The sequence below is a fragment of the Mizuhopecten yessoensis genome, unplaced genomic scaffold (assembly GCF_002113885.1).
Source record: "Mizuhopecten yessoensis strain PY_sf001 unplaced genomic scaffold, ASM211388v2 scaffold4401, whole genome shotgun sequence".
Classification (NCBI taxonomy): Eukaryota; Metazoa; Mollusca; class Bivalvia; order Pectinida; family Pectinidae; genus Mizuhopecten; species Mizuhopecten yessoensis.
In genome coordinates, this window is record NW_018405528.1 from 157,347 (window position 1) to 181,711 (window position 24,365).

At 38.2% G+C, this 24,365-nt stretch overlaps 1 protein-coding gene across 1 annotated transcript in view; it reads left to right on the forward strand.

Annotated features, from left to right (window-relative positions):
• LOC110448943 (neuropeptide Y receptor type 2-like) overlaps positions 1-24,365 on the forward strand; it is a 184,575-nt gene that overhangs the window by 101,638 nt on the left and 58,572 nt on the right. The window contains exon 2 of the mRNA XM_021495458.1: positions 19,172-19,272. Within this exon, the coding sequence (XP_021351133.1) occupies positions 19,172-19,272 (101 nt within the window). The remainder of the gene's footprint in view (positions 1-19,171; positions 19,273-24,365) is intronic.

Below are 24,365 nucleotides of genomic sequence, written 5' to 3' on the forward strand. Positions count from 1 at the left end.
AGCAAATCTAGAGCCAATTAAGATAAAAATAACTTTATAGATGCGGTAATGCATATACAACTTATTTAAATCGTTCGGTATAAGCCGCATATAGCACCATCACGAAAATGTGCTCCTGGAGAAAAACACATACAGAGATACTAGTTATACTTCAATAACTGGTGAAATACTTATTTTTATGGAGAAGAATTCAATCGTTACACGTTAAAAATTGTTACATCTGTATACATAACTCATACATGTAGTTAATCCACTACAACACAAAATCTAATCTCGATACGGGGTTTTTAAAAGAAAGGTATATAATCAGATAACCTATGAAACAAGAAAGCCATGCACGTCATCTATGTGTTTCGTTTTTTCACGCTTCTCTGCTTGTATAAACTTTGAATTTTCGAAGGAAGCACACAGACTTAAACAAGATTTATGCACTTGTACAAATAGTTGCATTTGTAATATTCGTGGGAACCACGAATATTACAAATGCTGTATAAATGAAAAAACCGCGAATATAAATGCACTGCCATATGTTAATTTGGGAAGTAAGTGTTAGTTCTTATATGTTGAAACTAATTATGAGATATACAATCAATACACAGAGTGTTGGACTGATTCTGCCTATCTGGTATAAACATTATCGTATAAACTCAAATGTTACATCCCCACACATTACGACATCTTATAAACCACAAACGTATCCCGATACCATCGCTCTCTGAAAACTTGGCAAGACGTGAGGACCATACAGAGATCCAATATCAATGTCATTTACTGCAAGGTACCAACAGTTGGTTTGATTTGGTTTGGTCTAGTATTATTTAACGTCCTATCAACAGCTATGGTCATTTAAGGATGGCCTCCCTGTGTGCAAGATGCATGCGTCTAGTGTATGTGTGTGTATTTTGGGAGGCTGCGATATGTTCTTGTTTGTCTCCTTGTGATAGCGCGGAACTGATGCCGACTTTATAGTGCTACCTCACTGAAACATACTGCCGAAGACACCCAGCAGTACACCCCACCCGGTCACATTTTACTGACAACGGGCGAACCAGTCGTCTCACTCCTAAATTGCTGAGCGTTAAGCAGGAGTAGAAACTACCATTTTTACAGACTCTGGTATGTCACGGCCAGGGGACAGAACACAAAGCCTTCCTCACAGGGGCGAGCGCTCGACTAAAGGCCAAAAGTGAGGCATTGTCAATGGACACATTAAGAAGAAGAAAGTTTTTTAGGAGGAAGAGAACAGATCCCAAATTTAGTCTCCTCTTACGATCAGGCAATGGGGGCAGCAGGTACCATTCTTACGCCCTACCTGTAGGTACCAACATAACTCAACCATTCATCACCTATCGTGTAAAGAGACAACCTAATCTGACAACATGTACATGCTGTAGGAAATGTAATTTAGGCATAACATTTTTGGGATATGTTCGTATGACTATTACATGTGTGCAGTAATAAAACTATAGCATTTAAAAAAGTTAATTTCAAAAATACAATTGTTTCAGATTTATAACTAGATGCGGGTTTTAAAAAGCTTTAAAAAATAACGACACTACTTTATAAAAGGTTTTCCCAAAGGAATCGTATAAAACGACATTTTTCAACATCCTAATATAGCGCGTGAATGATTTTCGTAATTTACCTATAACTATCTCTTGTCTGCTGTCTTCTTCATTCCCGCTGATATTTGGGGAATCGTTTTATAGGGCTTAACAGCCAACCACAGATAAGTCTTCCACAATGAAGGAAAAGCAATATTCGTCAATACTTTTAGTTTGGACATTTTCCAGCTTACCTTGGGGACATCTTACACTTGCTTCCAGTGACGGACAGATAATTCACTCTTTGATTAATGGTGTTCATTCGGCTGGAATTACAAAACTCAATTGTACCTAAATCAGTTCGACAGTGATCAAACAGGGCTTAAATTATGATCATTTTTTTCTGGTGTACGTATTATTCCTGCGTGCCGGAAATATAAGCTCCCATATACCGACATCACTATATACGGTCCTTACATGAGGAAATGTATGTTATGTGGAAGATCATCCGATAGGGAGAAAATTGTTTTCTGTCTCCTGCAGGTGTATACTGACAGTGTGGACTGCTGTTCAATTACAGGACACGGGAGGTCTGCCAGGCACTGTCATACAACTGTCAACGGAGGCCACTCTACATAAGACAGTAGAACATGCGCAGACACACTAATGTGTCGGTCAGCACTGCACGCACTAAGGTACAGCAAGCCCTTCTGTATGGAGCCGCGGTCGTACATGACTGCTGTATCACTATGAGAGGAGACACGATAAACACCGTCAGACTCCGGTCAGTCTGAAAAACGATCCGATTCCTAAATCATATTCGATTAGTTTAAAATCAATTGTTCCCAAAGGTGTGTCTGGTATATTTTGCGATTATTTTTCAAAGTTAATAAATTCATCTGGGACATTTGAAATCTCAGTCTTGTATATACAACGAATCATAAATCTTTGTTCTGCATGTTATATGATATACAAAATCAACAACATATACCAATTAGTCTTGCTGGAATCCTGGTTTGTGTCCAGACGCATTCATGATACATGTACAAACAGTATAAGTGGCTATGCAGAGGAAACCATTTTAGTGATAGCGAATGAATGGTTGTCAGTGTGTGTGTGAGAGAGAGTAGTATAGGAGGGTGATGAGAGACGGACATCATTACGGAACTAATTCCAGAGGGAAGCCCTATTTGGTCTGAATCAGTGTCCCGGACATAATCCAGGAAACCAAGATGAGTTGACACTTGATATTACATTAGAGAGATCGGATAGAGATTGAACTCGACAGCTCTACCTACAGGCAGTGGGGTTTCTAATGACAAAGCTATCGATGTTTTATACGAAAAAAGGAAGAGAAACCTTGATAGGGTTTAATAATGAATGTAGTATATAATGAATACATTCAATGCCACTGGTATAGTAAATTACGCTCCTTTTACGGAATTTTAAAATCCCCAAATAATTAGCAAGTGAAGCGTTCGTAATAAAGGTTAAGATTACAAAACCAAAATATAAATTTTGCAAGGCAAATATTAAAAAAATATATGTATTCTGATTTAGGTCTATCAAAACGTTACGAAAGTAGTAAGTATTATATAACTTAATAGTATTACTGTATCCTAGATTTATGTCAGTATATAACATTTTATTCTGAAATGTATTTTTTTTTTCTTCTGAATATAGCATTTCATCTTTCATTAAATTTAGCCTAAACAGGATTGCTCAGCATAAATTTCGGAATACAGAATATCATATACGATTTGTATTATATGATGCAAAAGGCGTCATCGCAAGTTCCGAACACAAACGGTATCGACCTGTGCCAACGCTAGCTAGGATCGAATCTGTCATCTGTCATTATTTCACAGAAATGACTGAACACGTCATTCCTGTAGTAGGTACAATTGATCCTATATATATTGGTTATGCGAGATTTGCAAAACGTGATATTTCGTTTCTCTCATTTCGAGGACCTTGACTTGTTCTCTTTGTGCTTTTTTAAAGGATCTTCATGTAAATATTTTCTCTGTTCTGATTTTGCCTTAGTATCATCGATTTTAAGTTCAAGACCCCTACCCTTCCGAAGCATAAGTTACATTTAGGATCTCCAGGTAACTTTTTCCTTAGCTCATATTTGCCTAAATCTCATCTTTTTCCGACTCCGAATGTCTGTTTTTTTTTACTCTTCTTGGAGTTTTTTTCTAGTCACGCAATAACACAAGATGACACATTTCTCAAATGTTGAAACTCGCTAACAAGCTGTAAAAAATCAATGACAACTATGCAAAATGTTGTTTGCAATAGATCAATCAGGGTGTTTGTGTTATACGTCAAGGCCGTATGGATCGTCAAGGCCTTATGGATGGTTGTAAAGACGGATTCATATTCTTAATCAACACCAATTTGTCAACACAAAGAGGCCAAGAGCTTTTAAAGGTGACTGATTCACTTTTAACTAACCTTATTAATAGGAGTATTCATATATACTAGACAGTCTGTTTCTAACCGTAAAGTACTAGTATTTATATATATACTAGGGATGTTTAGATAGTTTGACTTCCAGATTAGAGATGTTTAGATAGTTTGACTTCAAGGTAAGAGATGTTTAGATAGTTTGACTTCCAGGTTAGGGATGTTTAGATAGTTTCACTTCCAGGTAAGGGATGTTTAGATAGTTTCACTTCCAGGTAAGGGATGTTAAGATAGTTTCACTTCCAGGTTAGGGATGTTTAGATAGTTTCACTTCCAGGAAAGGGATGTTTAAATAGTTTCACTTCCAGGTAAGGGATGTTTAGATAGTTTCACTTCCAGGTTAGGGATGTTTAGATAGTTTCACTTCCAGGTAAGGGATGTTAGATAGTTTGACTACCAGGTTAGGGATGTTAAGATAGTTGGACTTCCAGATTAGGGATTTTTAGATAGTTTGACTTCCAGGTTAGAAATGTTTAGATAGTTTGACCTCCAGGTTAGGGATGTTTAGATAGTTTAACTACCAGGTTAGGGAAGTTTAGATAGTTTGACTTCCAGGTTAGAAATGTTTAGATAGTTTGACTTATATGCATGTCGGTATGCGTGCTGGAGCCCAGGTATGTTGGTGTTATTGCTTCCTATAGCTGGAGATAGCGCCCATCTGATGCTGACGTTATAGTGCTACCTCACTGAAATACCATGCCGAAGACACCCGGCATATCATTCCGTCCGGTCACATTATACTGACAACGGGTATTATTACTTATTTTAAGAATCTCCAAAACTGGTTTTTAGATTGGTAAAGCCTAACTCTCTACACTACCTGTCTAAGTTATTTCCAACATCGAGAGTTTTATCAGGGATTGTTTACTGTTTTATCAACATCGTTCCTGATCGGTTGTGATGTTCAGCCGGTAACCGATTGGTAAAGCCTAACTCTCTACACTCCCTGTCTAAGTTATTTCCAACATCGCGAGTTTTATCAGGTATTGCTTACTGTTTTATCAACATCGTTCCTGATCGGTTGTGATGTTCAGCCGGTAACCGATTGTCCGTATTTGGTTTTGCCTCCTCGTTAACCGAACCTTAACTAACGTTCTTAAAAGGAAGATTTTGTCGGCAAATACGACATGGGGTATTAAGTCAGTCACTAACATGTTTATCGGTTTTTTCTGCGACTGCCTTATTTATGGCGGAGTTGATATCCGGTTTCCACTGCTGTCTTAGGTGCATACACTCGGGGGAAGTATTAGACAGGATGTATTGTGCCTCAAATCCGCCAAAGTGATCAATATTCTTTCCTGCTTTGATCAGTTTGTATGATTGTCAGTGACGCCCACCCAGTGTCCTGACACTGTTCTCATTGACAATGAACCATACCTATCTTATCCATGTATTTTCACGAGGACATGGCTTTGTTCACAAGACAATGGGCGTACGGCTTCGGTCCTTACTGAGACATGGAACGTCTGCATGGTCCTCAGTAAGACATGAGGTCCATTCAAAACAGTTACTGATGGCAACGTTCGCAGAATCGGACGGGAGATCCTCTCACTCCCGTCGAGTCTCGTTCAATCAGACGCTTGATCACTCTCTGTTCGGCGTAGCTTGCACAGCCAACAAGAGTCTGGTTGAACGAGACTCGACGGGAGTGAGAGGATACTGACATATCTCACAATGTACATGCGCAGATCATGAGTGGACACCTTAGCGTCTGCGCGGATTTCCGGCTCTGTAGGAATTGGAAGGGATGAATGCACGAACTGGACTACAAAACAAAACATGATAAATATACTCGGTTCATTTGCCAGTTCGCTTAACGCCGTCGTTGTCAGTAAATATTTGTTCATATTCTCTAACTTTTCCGTTATTGTCTCTTTCGATGTTCCGCTAACTTCCGGTATAACGCCACATGTTGCTGACAGTATAACGAAATACATCCTTAAGGTGTACGTAAGAACCAATTAACTAGTTTTTGATATGTCAAGCTCTTCTTTATCTAACATCCATCATTCTCAATCAATCAATTTTTCGGACTCTATAACTATCAATGTTAATATCGAGATCTGCTATCCCACAAAGTAACACACTAGCTTGATGATCATTAAGAAATTTAAAATCGTATTGTTGGACATTTTATAGAAGAACGAAAAACAAGTATCTTCAATAAGATTCATGGGTTTTGAATTATATTAAAGTTTTACTTTATACATAAGCACTTTACGTATTAAACGTGTCGCAACGTTTCAAGGCCAACTGGTCCCTTTGTCAAGCTATGAGTACACACGTTACGTTAACGTTGTGAGTCATAGCTTGACAAGAGACCAGTCGGTCTTGAAACTTTGCAACACGTTTAATACAAATTGTACGTATATTGTTTGTGTATAAAGTAAAACTTTGATATTAACGAAGCCAAAGAGTCATAGAAATATTCCGTCGAATATGGTGATCTATGTTTCATTCATTCCAGGTTTATACAATGAAAAGTTAAAAAAATCTTTAGATTAGAAAGTACCTACGATACAGGTCACCCTGTCTCCTCTATTTCCCTTCTATTGGTCTAATCCCAGGCCTAATGACAGTGTTCTCCATGCGACCCCGTCGCCTGTTTCATTAAATATATGCAGCAAGGGGATTTGGCAAAAGTTGCTAAAACACTATGAACGCGCTTTCCCATAGATATGATGGAAACAATTTGCGTTTAATTCCATCGTGTAGCAATGACGCTTCAAGCAGGTTTAAACCTATAAACTTCTACCGTTAAAGTTGAACTTAATATCGTAATAGTCGGACAACTTCAAACAAATTCTAGGGCTGTCTCACAAGTCAGGCCAGTGTCTGGTCTAGCCTTTCAGTATGTAACCCAATCAGACCGGACCGTAAATGAAAGGACTAAGCCAGGAATAGCCACTGGCTTTATTGTCCCGGTAGTGAAGACAATGCTAGCGTGCCTATTGACATCATTCCCAGAAGTCTGCTCTGCTAGCACCGGACCAGGTTATGGAGTTGAGTTTGTTATACTTACATTTACCGTGGAATATGAATGGTTTCCGTGTATCCCCGGGGTACTCCGAGCCTTTGTATGCCCAGCGATGAGGTTTATTATTTCATTTCATTAACGGGAATAAAGTAAAACAGATTTATGAGTGTGTACCTTTCTTCGTTTAAAAGACCTAATTGCTAATTTCAGTACGAGACATTTATTCTCTGAAGATAATACCTGGTTGTGTGTTGACTTGCTAGACCAGGGCGGGAGCGGGGTTGTCGTGTATCAGTCTAGCATTGTCTGCTGTTGTAAATAGATTACCTAGACATGGCGACCTAACGTTAAAACAAAACTCACCAAGGACAGTCAAGTTGTATCAGACATTTCAACACTTTGTTTCCTCACCATTTATATAATTGTCATGTGTTCTAGTAGGCTTATCAATCTAACAGACCCAGACAATACGTTTTTTTCATTTCACGGTTTGATTTCTGCAGTCTGTATTAGCCTATTGACACCTGTGATTAAGTTTGGAATGTTTCACGGTTTTTTATTGTAAAGCACGAAGTGACTATCTTTTTCTTGAAAACCGAAAGACCTATGGTCCTTATATTTGGCCTGTAAGTCCCTGGGATGGAATGTTTATAAGTTCCCTCATATAAGTGACCTTGAAGTGCTTAAAACATTTGAGTACGATATGTAGACCAGCAGTGAAGTTTTAGCTTTATTTTTTGTTTTTATTTTTTTGTTTTTCTTAAAAACCATATAGTAATGATGGCTATAATGGTTAAAACGCTTACTTTTTTGGTTTTTTAATTATACCCAAGTATCTGATAATTTACCAGAGGGTAGCTGGCATAGAATGCTTTATAAAATGCCCTCATACAAATGACCTGGCCTTTCTTTCAATGTCACAGGAGTCAAATGGGTTGACAAATAGCACTCGAGAAACAATTTCTGCACAACTAGAAGGTCTTTGCTAGTTATACTTGGTTATGATATGTATTGTAAATTGTAAATATGACAGGGCATACCTATACAAAGAATGTAAACGGTCAGCATAAATATTCCAAGGAACGATCAATGCGACGGGTCTTTTGTGTCTGACTATAAGGGCTTCGAAAGAAATGGTCCTTCAATTTGTGGCCAATGGGCCAGAAAAAAAATGACATACACTTGACAAAGATATGAGTTGACCTGGAAACGTTGAAGCTTAACGTATACTTCAGTTTGTATATGCCGAACTCGCTCCATATGTTGTGACGCTACCTGTGACGTAAATGGTTCGGCGCCTGTAATATTACGTCAGTTCGTCGTTTAGATTGGAGTTTAAAGCTATAAGTACCCCTGCAAAAGTGATGTGAGTTCGGCATTTAATAAGTGTCGCCTTTTTCATGTGTCTTCTAATTAAAAGAAGGTAACATAGAAGAATCCAAAAACTGATCTGTTGCCCACATTGCTTAATTCTGTGGAAGTACACCTGAAGTGAGGCTGCTCTGTAATAGATTGGTACATGTACTGCGTAATAATGATTGGACGGATGTTCATAAACCGTCAAATTGATCATTTCAACGCAGTCTGGTGGTCATCTGCTGACCTCGATATCACGCACGTACAACCAATCAGTGGTTAACCGGTATACTAGATGTACATAATCAACGACACATCACTAATCAAAAGCCTGTAATCAACTATTTATAGCCTGATTTAATCACGGCATGGATAGTTTACTTCCTACTCTCGGTAGTTTATGACGTCAGAGTGTGAGTTATTGAGCATGAATCATACACAATGTGCAGTAACGTGGTAAAACTACAATATTCCGTGTGAACAGTTACTCCGTTCTTTAACTATATAAACCTCTGCAGAAAAGAAAAAAAAATACTTTCACCGTGGCATTCCTCAAAAAGATCCTTGTTTCGAATTTAAAATCAAAATTAAAGAAAAGCAATGGTTGTACATGGTTTGGAGCATACAAGTGGTTTAAATTAACCTTCTCTCCCTTCTATTTAAGATCTAACAAACTTCCAAAGGGTCGAAGAATCTTACCTAATCAAAGGAAACACCAACTCAACATCCTAGCTGATATCTGGGGTTTTCTTGGAGATAATCAGTGGAAGAAATTTCGATCCAAATAATTTGAGAATCCATTATACGGTGGTGTTGACATCTATCGTTTGTCAGCCTTTTGACCCGAGATTGTCGTCATTCTACTGATTTATAATACAGCGCTAATGTTTCCTGGAAGTCGTCAATCTTCTGCCCCGGTCAATAATGATGTATCGGGTGTACCTTCATAAAGAGGGGAGGGGTTACCGACTCGTTATTGTTAGTTGTAGTAGTTCTTCATCGTTCTGAAGAACAAAACAACATACCGTGACTTTGACCTGTCTAAACCGACATCCTGCTCCATCTGACAGTCTTCCTGGATTATACAAGGTTTCATTGGTTTAAATATTTGAAAATGCTATTATGTAATCTGTCTTGGAAATGATACAGTAGGATTTTGAAACATTCAGAGGTAGAATTAGACAATATTTCGGAGTATTACTTGGTGACATAAGACAGGTTTCGACATAAATGGAAATAAGTTAGGATAAACAAGATACATTCGTAATAAAGGCATCTTCATTGTTTTTGATATCGTTCGACATTCAAAATGTTATTCTGCGTATGAATTGTCTATGCATTTTTTTAAATATATTGTATACATTGTAAGCGCATGAAATAATAATGGCGCTAACTGAACTCCGTAGCGCTCGGGATAGAATAGCATTAGATAAACTCCGAATCGTACGAAAACAATACTGCATAACTGCACTCCAAAGCGCATACGAACGCATGCGAAGGGCACTAACTGAAAGATTGTGCACAAGATAGCAATGTGCTAACTGAGCTCCGAAGCGGATACAGATAAGGGCGCTAATTGAACTCTGAAATGTACAAGATAGTACATATATCTAACGTGTACTCTAGAACCTGGCTAATCTGAAAAACTCGCAATCCGGATATCAAACGAGTGCATACTATAGACCCTCACCAATCTGATAAATGCGCAATCTGGGCATACATCTAGCGTCTGAATAAAACTCGCAATCTAGGCATACATCTAGCGTCTGAATAAAACTCGCAATCCGGATTTTAGACTAACGTGTAATATAGAGCTTGACTAACCCGAGTTGAAATTGTCCATATTCTGCGAAACACTTTAATTTTAAAATAATGGTTACTACGAATATGCAATATGTTTGAACTTGTTGTATGAAACAGCTAATCGTGTTCGAGGTGTTGAAGACATTGGTTCAAACTTAATTGTTACCGCTTAGGAGGATCCGCTGTATACAATAAGAATCAACTTATCTAGCCAGGATCTGCTATATCTAGCCATTATCTGTTGTATCTAGTCAGTTTCTGATGTATCTAGTCAGTATCCACTGTATCTAGTCAGTATTCGCTGTATCTATTCAGTGTCCGCTGTATCAAGTCAGGATTCGTTCTGTCTAGTCAAGATCCGCTGTATTTAGTCAGGATCCACTGTATCTAGCCAGTATCCGATGTATCTAGTCAGTATCCGCTGTATCTAGTCAGTATTCGTTGTATCAAGTCAGGTCAGGGTCCGCTGTATCTAGTCAATTTATGCTGTATCTAGTCAAGATATGCTGTATTTAGTCAGGATCCACTGTATCTAGCCAGTATCCGATGTATCTAGTCAGTATCCGCTGTATCTAGTCAGTATTCGTTGTATCAAGTCAGGTCAGGGTCAGCTGTATCTAGTCAATTTATGCTGTATCTAGTCAAGATATGTTGTATCTAGTCAGGATCTGCTGTTGTATCTAGTCAGGATCTGCTGTATCTAGTCAGTATCCGCTGTTGTATCTAGTCAGGATCTGCTGTATCTAGTCAGGATATGCTGTATCTAGTCAGGATCTGCTGTTGTATCTAGTAAGGATCTGCTGTATCTAGTCAGTATCCGCTGTATCTCGTCAGTATTCGTTGTATCAAGTCAGGTCAGGGTCCGCTGTATCTAGTCAATTTATGCTGTATCTAGTCAAGATATGCTGTATTTAGTCAGGATCCCCTGTATCTAGCCAGTATCCGATGTATCTAGTCAGTATCCGCTGTATCTAGTCAGGATCTGTTGTATCTAGTCAGTATCCGCTGTATCTAGTCAGTATCTGCTGTATCTAGTCAGGATGTGCTGTTGTATCTAGTCAGGATCTGCTGTATCTAGTCAGTATCCGCTGTTGTATCTAGTCAGGATCTGCTGTATCTAGTCAGTATTCGTTGTATCTAGTCAGGATCTGCTGTATCCAGTCAGTATCTGCTGTATCTAGTCAGGATCTGCTGTATCTATAGTCAGGATCCTCAGTACCTGTTGTATCTAGTCAGGATCTGCTGTATCTAGTCAGTATCCGCTGTTGTATCTAGTTAGGATCTGCTGTATCTAGTCAGGATCTGCTGTATCTAGTCAGTATTCGCTGTATCTAGTCAGGATCTGCTGTATCTAGTCAGGATCTGCTGTATCTAGTCAGGATCTGCTGTATCTAGTCAGGATCTGCTGTTGTATCTAGTCAGGATCTGCTGTATCTAGTCAGTATCTGCTGTATCTAGTCAGGATCTGCTGTATCTAGTCAGTATCTGCTGTATCTAGTCAGGATCTGCTGTATCTAGTCAGTATCCGCTGTATCTAGTCAGGATCTGTTGTATCTAGTCAGGATCTGCTGTATCTAGTCAGTATCTGCTGTATCTAGTCAGGATCTGCTGTATCTAGTCAGTATCTGCTGTATCTAGTCAGGATCTGCTGTATCTAGTCAGTATCTGCTGTATCTAGTCAGGATCTGCTGTATCTAGTCAGTATCTGCTGTATCTAGTCAGGATCTGCTGTATCTAGTCAGTATCTGCTGTATCTAGTCAGGATCTGCTGTATCTAGTCAGTATCTGCTGTATCTAGTCAGGATCTGCTGTATCTAGTCAGTATCTGCTGTATCTAGTCAGGATCTGCTGTATCTAGTCAGTATCTGCTGTATCTAGTCAGGATCTGCTGTATCTAGTCAGTATCTGCTGTATCTAGTCAGGATCTGCTGTATCTAGTCAGTATCTGCTGTATCTAGTCAGGATCTGCTGTATCTAGTCAGTATCTGCTGTATCTAGTCAGGATCTGCTGTATCTAGTCAGTATCTGCTGTATCTAGTCAGGATCTGCTGTATCTAGTCAGTATCTGCTGTATCTAGTCAGGATCTGCTGTATCTAGTCAGTATCCGCTGTATCTAGTCAGGATCTGTTGTATCTAGTCAGGATCTGCTGTATCTAGTCAGTATCTGCTGTATCTAGTCAGGATCTGCTGTATCTAGTCAGTATCTGCTGTATCTAGTCAGGATCTGCTGTATCTAGTCAGTATCTGCTGTATCTAGTCAGGATCTGCTGTATCTAGTCAGTATCTGCTGTATCTAGTCAGGATCTGCTGTATCTAGTCAGTATCTGCTGTATCTAGTCAGGATCTGCTGTATCTAGTCAGTATCTGCTGTATCTAGTCAGGATCTGCTGTATCTAGTCAGTATCTGCTGTATCTAGTCAGGATCTGCTGTATCTAGTCAGTATCTGCTGTATCTAGTCAGGATCTGCTGTATCTAGTCAGTATCTGCTGTATCTAGTCAGGATCTGCTGTATCTAGTCAGTATCTGCTGTATCTAGTCAGGATCTGCTGTATCTAGTCAGTATCTGCTGTATCTAGTCAGGATCTGCTGTATCTAGTCAGTATCTGCTGTATCTAGTCAGGATCTGCTGTATCTAGTCAGTATCTGCTGTATCTAGTCAGGATCTGCTGTATCTAGTCAGTATCTGCTGTATCTAGTCAGGATCTGTTGTATCTAGTCAGGATCTGCTGTATCTAGTCAGTATCCGCTGTTGTATCTAGTCAGGATCTGTTGTATCTAGTCAGTATCCGCTGTTGTATCTAGTCAGGATCTGCTGTATCTATAGTCAGGATCTGTTGTATCTAGTCAGTATCTGCTGTATCTATAGTCAGGATCTGTTGTATCTAGTCAGGATCTGCTGTATCTAGTCAAGATATGCTGTATCTAGTCAGGATCTGCTGTATCTATAGTCAGGATCCGTTATTCATTATTCAGGATCCGCTGTATCTGAGGCCGCGGTGGCCGGGTGGTTAAGTCGTCTGATATTCTGCTACCCCAGCCCTCCACCACTGGGTCGCGGATTAGAGGCCTACGTGGGGCAATCGCCAGTTACTGGCCGTTGATCGGAACTCCGGCTGTCCTCCACCACCAAAAATGGCACGTCCTTAAATGACCGTAGCTGTTACATGTAATGGGACGTTAAACACACACAAATCAAACCAAACAACTGTGTCTAGTCAGACGAGGACGCAGCCTATCTATGATTGTCATTGACCTTGAGCTTGACCACTGGTCTTCAGTCTTGCTCAGTGTGAAGTGGATATCCATCAATGTGACGCTGATGTGGTTATATCTCATACCTATTACGAGTGGACATTATTTAGCTGAGCGTTGGTGATCGTGCTACACATCATTTCGCCATTATAGAAAGCTGTGTCGCCATAGATAGGGGATATATAGCTAAATCAGAGCTGCCAACCGCAGACTGAGGTTAGATAACAAATCATTGTATAGATTCTGAATTCTGATGATTAACTTATTCAAATGTTTTCATTAATTTGCCTTAAAGGTTTTGAATAACAATTGAGAACGATTTTGCATACTATACATTGGCACGAAAACCTTATTGATTTAAGACAATTTACATACAACTATTTCTTCTAAAATGTAATTTATTTTCAAAGGTATCGAGTTTCATGACAAAATTAATATATGAATTAAAAACAAAAATATATATTTGACGAACAAAAAAGATAGTTATAAAAATGACGATCAAAATATCAGTTCTACATTTGACTGATGTAATTATTGAGCTATGTATTGGCCCGACCTTTTCCGTCAGTTAATTAGTTAGGTAATTCGTATATGATACTGTATTACGTTTTGTCCCTCATATCTACATCACTGATTGTGTCCATATATTGGTCATTCCACCTAAGGAGGCTCACTGGTCAGCACAACCTAAACATATGTGTAAGTCATCTTCCTAAATCAAATGAATTTTATGTGAAAAATAAAATCTTACATTCGTTTCCATGTCATTTTAAATTTATCAAACTTGTTCAATAATTTGATATGGCACTCGCCTTAAGGCTCGCGTTATGTCACATTATTGAACTCGTTTAATAAATTCAGTATGACGTGGAACCTTATTCCAGATCATATATATCTTATATCACTATAATCGTCACCTGTGAAATACCACCGTACATTCAGGAGCATTTTCTTAAAAAATAACGGAAATTCTATACTCGCTAAAAATGCCAAGAGATGTTTAATTGCTATAAGATATAATTTAATGGTGATCTTGACCTATGTACATTGTTGAGAAAAAAAAAATTGTGTCTGGTAAAACGGTAAATATAGGCCTATTACTGGTTAGATATATGCTTCAGTTATTTTCCTGTGGTTTCCTGTCTTCCTGAGTTGTGTAATGGCACCTGTGATTGAGTTAATCTGGAGAATACTGCGTAGCTCTCATTAGAACTTCATTATATATCTGAATGGCACCATTAATGTAACAGGCGCTAGCCAGACGTGGCAGTAGAGATAGCATGCACTGCAACTATAGAGGAGGAGGACAAAGATAAGATCGGACTCTCAAAGTTCACTAAACGTACTGTAATGCAACTCGTGATGTAACAGTTTGCTCGACCTGTTGTTGTCGACTTTGAAGAAATCGTTCACAATATCGGCCATTGGGTGTTTTATACACGGAGTCTACGCGGTGTTCAGTGTTATCTGAGGAACGAGCCATTGAGAACACGCGACTTTGAGACTTTTTTGCCCTATCAGATTGACTATTCTTCTAACAAGCCCGGAATAGATCTGTGATTGTATTAATTGGATAAACACCACTTAAGGATGGAACGTCCGTCCTCTGGGTTCGCGCATTCCTAAGAAGATGGTCCAGAACTATTCTGATGATGTCCTCAGATTAATCGCAGGTGTAAATCAGTGATTTATGATATGGCGACATGATAATCAGCTGAAAGCTTTGGGATAGGCGTTAAATACATAGAGGATTAAACAGGAGTGTCCATGTCATATTGAATTTGTTAACACGAGCCTTTAGGCAAGTACGTGTCATACCAAATTATTGAACGAGTTTGACAAACTATGACATCTTCAATTATATTCAATTATGTGTTATCAGCTGACTCCATAAAGGTCAAAACCAAAGTACTCCAATCATGGTACTGTCGTTCTGCGCAGTGCAAGGAAGCTTAAGGTTTTTTTTGATAATAAGCTGTATTAAATGCAATGAAAAGGATAATGACAAAATAAACATTTTAAACTCACTTAAAATAGCAGTACATGTAAATGTATCATTGTGTATAGAAAATAAAAGTAGTACCTTTAGCGGTGTAGGAATATGTTCCCACCGTTTTGACCAATCGTGTGTAAAACCATATTCATGACATGGCCGTAGGACATAGTAAAATGGGTCAGCTATTTGATAAAAGTCATTTAAACTGGCGGATCGCTTCTCAATAATTTTTAATACATACAATGTACATACAAAGCGGGCTATGCCGATGTATAAATAACACGAGTGAATTTGTCACGGTCCAACATATTTGGATGTTTTGACGAAAATGTTATGACCTTTGTACCACAATTTAGTTTGTCAATATTTCAAGTTTATGACATCAGAAATTATCAATTAAAGTAAAACGAAACAGGGGAAACAATACAAAAGCTGTATATGACTGTTCGATGGTCACACAATGCTTACTGTCCGCATGTCAACGTTCTTTATTCCTGAGGCCTTACGACCTATACGTTGGTTATACAACATAAATTACAAACAAACGGAGAGTGAATCATAACGAAGTGTTTACATGCTTAAAATAAACAATATCATAATTAAACCCTTCAGTTTATTTTTTATTTTCCTGAATGCCAAATGTACAATTTTTTCCGTTTTATTTACTTCCTTAGCAGTATTTGCACTAAATGCTGACCAGCTTGAATACACTAGGTTTTCGATAATAAAATTTCTTAATATATTTTTGAGGTAAATCTGAATAAAATGGACATTTAAGTAAAAATTGGAATTCATCTTCAATTTAGGTTTAATTGCAACATGCACACATTCTGTCATGTCTCAAAATATTGTTATGTCTAACCTTTCTCTATGCTATGATCACGAGGTGATAGTTTAATACTAGATAAACACTTTCTGTACTCTGAATCAATAGGTTTACATAAACAATACAGTAAACATCTGTATCAACCAAATGTGGATATAAGTAACTACGTGATACTTGACTAATTTTAAATAACAATTCATGCGTGTATACATCATTAAATCTATATTTTATTATTTCAATGTACAACTTTCCACCTCACTACCATACCATAAATACGCTAACCCTAATTTTCTATTTCAGTTTTGATATTAATTATCCATTCATCATTCGACTGAATTCTTTGTTCTAAGCAGAATTTTAAGACACAAATTGCTAAAACACTCTTTTTATATGTATCAAATACAGAGCATTGTGTCTTAATATTAAAGTATTGACTTTTTATTTCACTACTCATTGAAAAATACGCTTTTCTTCTAGTGTACCTTGGTTATCGACATGTTTTTGTGTTTTACTAAATTTACCGTTATAAGTGAATAACATTCCATGGCAATTAAATTCATCAACCACTCATATAATTATATTGTTATATAGCCCCTTTTCTTCAGATCGCTTTCTACCCCCATTTCGAAAAATCATTATTTGTGTGTTTATCCACATTTAGTTTTTACTTCCAATCATTATTGTATAATAACAAAGCATCTAACATACCTTGAAGAGACTGCGGTGACTCTGCAATCAAAACTGTATCATCTGCAAACATTGTTAAAATAATGTTTATCAGACCTATTTCTAGTGATAAAACACATTCCAGTCATTTACATATAGACTATACAAGATCGGTGACAAAATTTCTCCTTGAAATAATCCAATCTTGTTTTGGTAGTATTCTGACAAAAGTCCATCATATTTGGTACAAGGTTTTCATATTAAGATTGCATAATTTTCAACATTTTCCCATCAATTTCCTGTTTAATCAGTTTTGACTATAAATAACTTCTATCAATCAAATCAAAAGTTTTTCTATATTCTATGAAGCAGCAATATAATCTTTTCCTCTTTTTAAGCGTTTTATTAATTATTTTCTGCAGCATATGAATAGCATCTATTATCGAAAAAACAGGTTTAAAACCAAATTCAGCATCTGTTATAATAAGTGTTACACCTCTTTAATTATCGGGATCATCAGCGTCACCTTTTTTCTGTGAATAGGAACAATGCAACCCTTTGACCAAGACTCTGGGAAAATCCAGACAGGAAAATATGATTAATAATAAATGTCATATACGGCAATAATTCAATTTTACAATCTATAAACAATTCATTAAAACTGTTATCCTCACTTCAAGTTTTGTTCCTATCAAGATTTCTGATTACTGCTATCACTTCATCCTCAGTGATTGGAGTATCTAATTCTTCGAAAATTGTGCTACCAGCATTAACTACAGGAGTTAATACATCAGCATTGCCAATCTCGTCTGAGTTTAAGTTTTTTAAATGCGAATAAAATTTATCCATACAAATAGTTGATTGTATGATTTTGCTTTTCGGCTAAGCGAAATAGATTGTTTCGGATTGTTTCTGCGTACCCTGTCCAACACGTCACCTTCGTGTCTTCCATACTGCCGTTTCAATCTATTTCCAAGCCTTTTATAATCTGATTTCTTTTGTATCAATTTTCGATTATTATCCTCCGACTTAACTCCGTTAAAGCTTGACAATGCTGTTCTGTACTCATTATACCTTCTCTTACATTCATTTGTAAACCAAGGTTTGTCAACAGATCTTTTAGTCTAACATGTATTTACGTCTTTATTATTATCAACTGTTGAATATCCTTAACATACATCGCATTGCGGTAACACTAATGTATTGATAACTTTACAAACACCATTTATGTTCTTGTTTACATCATTTTGTGTATATACAGTTATGTCACATACTCGCTTAAGACGATCTGCATTTTCATTCAGGTTTTTTTTCGGTAACGTCAACATTTCCACGCTTCCATTTTATTCGCTCACACGCTACTCTAGATGTAAGACTATATTTTTTACTTAAATGTTGTTCTCGCTTTTTATTCAAACGTAGTCTAAAAGACAAAGGAGCAAGATCAGAAATCGTTACAAAATTTCCCGAGTCGAAAAAGCAGATGTCGCGAAAATTATCAGCATGCATTAAGAGATAATCGATCGTACTCTTAGCATTTCTACTGGAAAACGTAAAACTTCCCTCTTTATCACCGTTGTGACGGCCATTAACAAAAGGCATACATGAATTTTTAACCAGTAAGCTTTGTAATATCGACACTTTACTCACATTTGAAACTTAAACCATTGACATATTGACGCTTCATATTCACGTGTGAAGAGTAAGCAATATGGTACAGTAATTAAATTCTCTTTGAAACAAGCATTTCTATTGGTGAAAGTTTTGTGTTATCAGCTCATAACATATAAAAAAAAAAAAAAAAAACACTGACGAAAAATACCACTTTCGGACCAAAGAACTGTAACAAGCTTTTTGATTGGATGATGGAAACAGTTTCGTTATGACGTCGGAGTATTGTTTTGTTTTTAATTGATTTTGAGTATTGCATCATTTGTTGCGTAATTTATCAAATTAAATGTTTGAAAATATTTAATCGTTTTTTAATTATATTTTAATTATATTATAAGTATAAACTTGAATGATTTGTTTACCACATTGAGCCATAACAGAAACTCTTTTCATAAACCATTCAAGTTAATCCTTAAGAGGTCTTACAGAGCGATTTTGCGCCGAGAGTGCATACGGTTTATTGGTTCGTCGGTGAATACATTCAAAGACTTAAGTATAGGAATCCATCCTTAATGTGTTGGTTGTGTGTCGATAAGACTGTGTTCATACGTTTGTCCGTGGATTTTTACATAATTCTGTATCAATCCTCATTTTTCTTTTTAACAGGTAGTCAAGATGCTGATTATCGTTGTCTGTCTGTTTGTGCTGTGTTGGATGCCGCTACAGGTGTATCAGGTCCTGTCGGAGCTATACGTGGAGGTGAACAAGTAAGGAAAACATACACATATCATAGGTACACGTATTATAATCTCATTCAACACTAAATATAGATATAATAAACTCATTGAATACTTAGCAGAGATATACACAGACATTGGGGAACGTCATCGTCCTACCATTTATAACATTCCTGATCTACCCAGACATTGGGGAACGTCATCGTCCTACCATTTATAACATTCCTGATCTACCAAGACATTGGGTAACGTCATCGTTCTTCCATTTATAACATTCCTGATCTACCCAGACATTGGGGTACGTCATCGTCCTACCATTTATAACATTCCTGATTTATCAAGACATTGTGGAACGTCATCGTCCTACCATTTATAACATTCATGATCTACCCAGACATTGGGTACCGTCATCGTCCTACAATTTATAACATTCCTGATCTACCCAGACATTGGGGAACGTCATCGTCCTTCCATTTATAACATTCCTGTTCTACCCAGACATTGGGGAACGTCATCGTCCTTCCATTTATAACATTCCTGTTCTACCCAGACATTGGGAAACGTCATCGTCCTACCAGTTATAACATTCCTGATCTACCCAGACATTGGGGAATGTCATCGACCTACAATTTATAACATTCCTGATCTACCTCCTACCATTTATAACATTCCTGATCTACCAAGATATTAGGGAACGTCATCGTCCTATCATTTATAACATTCCCGATCTACCCAGACATTGGGTAACGTCATCGTCCTTCCATTTATAACATTCCTGTTCTACCCAGACATTGGGAAACGTCATCGTCCTACCAGTTATAACATTCCTGATCTACCCAGACATTGGGGAATGTCATCGACCTACAATTTATAACATTCCTGATCTACCTCCTACCATTTATAACATTCCTGATCTACCAAGATATTAGGGAACGTCATCGTCCTATCATTTATAACATTCCTGATCTACCCAGACATTAGGGTACGTCATCGTCCTACCATTTATAACATTCCTGATTTATCAAGACATTGTGGAACGTCATCGTCCTACCAGTTATAACATTCCTGATCTACCCAGACATTGGGGAATGTCATCGACCTACAATTTATAACATTCCTGATCTACCCAGACATTGGGGAACGTCATCGTCCTACCAGTTATAACATTCCTGATCTACCCAGACATTGGGTAACGTCATCGTCTTACCATTTATAATATTCCTGATCTACACAGACATTGGGGAACGTCATCGTCCTACCATTTATAACATTCCTGATCTACCCAGACAATGGGAAACTACATCGTCCTACCATTTATAACATTCCTGATCTACCAAGACATTGGGTAACGTCATCGTTCTTCCATTTATAACATTCCTGATCTACCCAGACATTAGGGTACGTCATCGTCCTACCATTTATAACATTCTTGATCTATCCAGACATTGTGGAACGTCATCGTCCTACCATTTATAACATTCCTGATCTACCCAGACATTAGGGTACGTCATCATCCTACCATTTATAACATTCTTGATCTATCCAGACATTGTGGAACGTCATCGTCCTACCATTTATAACATTCCTGATCTACCCAGACATTGGGGTACGTCATCGTCTTACCATTTATAACATTCCTGATCTACCCAGACATTGGGGAACGTCATCGTCCTACCATTTATAACATTCCTGATCTACCAAGATATTAGGGAACGTCATCGTCCTATCATTTATAACATTCCCGATCTACCCAGACATTGGGGAACGTCATCGTCCTACCATTTATAACATTCCTGATCTACCCAGACATTGGGGAACGTCATCGTCCTACCATTTATAACATTCCTGATCTACCCAGACATTGGGGAACGTCATCGTCCTACCATTTATAACATTCCTGATCTACCCAGACATTGGGGAACGTCATCGTCCTACCATTTATAACATTCCTGATCTACCCAGACATTGGGGAACGTCATCGTCCTACCATTTATAACATTCCTGATCTACCCAGACATTGGGGAACGTCATCGTCCTACCATTTATAACATTCCTGATCTACCCAGACATTGGGGAACGTCATCGTCCTACCATTTATAACATTCCTGATCTACCCAGACATTGGGGAACGTCATCGTCCTACCATTTATAACATTCCTGATCTACCCAGACATTGGGGAACGTCATCGTCCTACCATTTATAACATTCCTGATCTACCCAGACATTGGGGAACGTCATCGTCCTACCATTTATAACATTCCTGATCTACCCAGACATTGGGGAACGTCATCGTCCTACCATTTATAACATTCCTGATCTACCCAGACATTGGGGAACGTCATCGTCCTACCATTTATAACATTCCTGATCTACCCAGACATTGGGGAACGTCATCGTCCTACCATTTATAACATTCCTGATCTACCCAGACATTGGGGAACGTCATCGTCCTACCATTTATAACATTCCTGATCTACCCAGACATTGGGGAACGTCATCGTCCTACCATTTATAACATTCCTGATCTACCCAGACATTGGGGAACGTCATCGTCCTACCATTTATAACATTCCTGATCTACCCAGACATTGGGGAACGTCATCGTCCTACCATTTATAACATTCCTGATCTACCCAGACATTGGGGAACGTCATCGTCCTACCATTTATAACATTCCTGATCTACCCAGACATTGGGGAACGTCATCGTCCTACCATTTATAACATTCCTGATCTACCCAGACATTGGGGAACGTCATCGTCCTACCATTTATAACATTCCTGATCTACCCAGACATTGGGGAACGTCATCGTCCTACCATTTATAACATTCCTGATCTACCCAGACATTGGGGAACGTCATCGTCCTACCATTTATAACATTCCTGATCTACCCAGACATTGGGGAACGTCATCGTCCTACCATTTATAACATTCCTGATCTACCCAGACATTGGGGAACGTCATCGTCCTACCATTTATAACATTCCTGATCTACCCAGACATTGGGGAACGTCATCGTCCTACCATTTATAACATTCCTGATCTACCCAGACATTGGGGAACGTCATCGTCCTACCATTTATAACATTCCTGATCTACCCAGACATTGGGGAACGTCATCGTCCTACCATTTATAACATTCCTGATCTACCCAGACATTGGGGAACGTCATCGTCCTACCATTTATAACATTCCTGATCTACCCAGACATTGGGGAACGTCATCGTCCTACCATTTATAACATTCCTGATCTACCCAGACATTGGGGAACGTCATCGTCCTACCATTTATAACATTCCTGATCTACCCAGACATTGGGGAACGTCATCGTCCTACCATTTATAACATTCCTGATCTACCCAGACATTGGGGAACGTCATCGTCCTACCATTTATAACATTCCTGATCTACCCAGACATTGGGGAACGTCATCGTCCTACCATTTATAACATTCCTGATCTACCCAGACATTGGGGAACGTCATCGTCCTACCATTTATAACATTCCTGATCTACCCAGACATTGGGGAACGTCATCGTCCTACCATTTATAACATTCCTGATCTACCCAGACATTGGGGAACGTCATCGTCCTACCATTTATAACATTCCTGATCTACCCAGACATTGGGGAACGTCATCGTCCTACCATTTATAACATTCCTGATCTACCCAGACATTGGGGAACGTCATCGTCCTACCATTTATAACATTCCTGATCTACCCAGACATTAGGGAACGTCATCGTCCTACCATTTATAACATTCCTGATCTACCCAGACATTGGGAAACTTCATCGTCCTCCCATTTATAACATTCCTGATCTACTCAGACATTTGGTAACGTCATCGTTTTACCATTTATAACATTCCTGATCTATCCAGACATTGTGGAACGTCATCGTCCTGTCATTTATAACATTCCTGATCTACCCAGACATTGGGGAACGTCATCGTCCTATCATTTATAACATTCCTGACCTATCCAGACATTGTGGAACGTCATCGTCTTTCCATTTATAACATTCCTGATCTATCCAGACATTGGGGAACGTCATCGTCCTATCATTTATAACATTCCCGATGTACCCAGACATTGTGGAACGTCATCGTCCTACCATTTATAACATTCCTGATCTATCCAGACATTGGGGAACGTCATCTTCCTATCATTTATAACATTCCTGACCTATCCCGACATTGGGGAACGTCATCGTCCTCTCATTTATAACATTCCTGATCTACCCAGGCATTGGGGAACGTCATCGTCTTACCATTTATAACATTCCTGATCTACCCAGACATTGGGAAACTTTATCGTCGTACCATTTATAACATTCCCGATCTACCAAGACATTGGGGAACGTCATCGTCCTACCATTTTTTGAAATTCTTTGGTCTCACACTGCCGTAACGTGTTGCTTTAAATTCCTCTCTTTCAATTTTCGGATCTGTCGAATCAAATTTAACAAACGAAAAACAGAAGGAGTCATTGAAATCTAATTATTTTAGGTTAAACCATTTAACATCCACGTGTCAAATTACTTAATCTTCAAAAGTGGAGATTGTATGATGAGATTAATCTAACGAGATGTAACAAATTATCGAGAAACTCATTATAAATCTCACACTTATGATGTGTTAACTATACTCTCTGCGAAATGTGCTTAAGAAAATATTTCACATGCACGTGTAAAATCATTTTAGTAAATTAAAATTTATGTTATAAAGCATAGTTCAAACACTTTAAAATCTTAATATCACGTAGTTTCTGTTTCCATTTAATAAAGCGTCCAAATAACTAATGTCTTTAATCACTTTCTGAAACTCTAGTTACAAAACTTGCTCTCAGACCTGTTACCAGGATCGCATCAGATCTCAGTCGATTTCTCTCCGTTCACCAATGTATGCTTAACATGACAGGGGCATTCTTTATCTAATCTCCATTTTAAGTTGGTTAGAGGGATATGTCTCTCAGTGATGGCATTAATATCAACATGTCAACAACTGTTCATAGAACCAACAGTGTTAGGGGCTGATATGATATAAACAAGCATTTCAAGGTCGCATTTCCTTATCTCTAGGGGACCCGTGGCGTCGGATATTGACAATGAATGTTTTG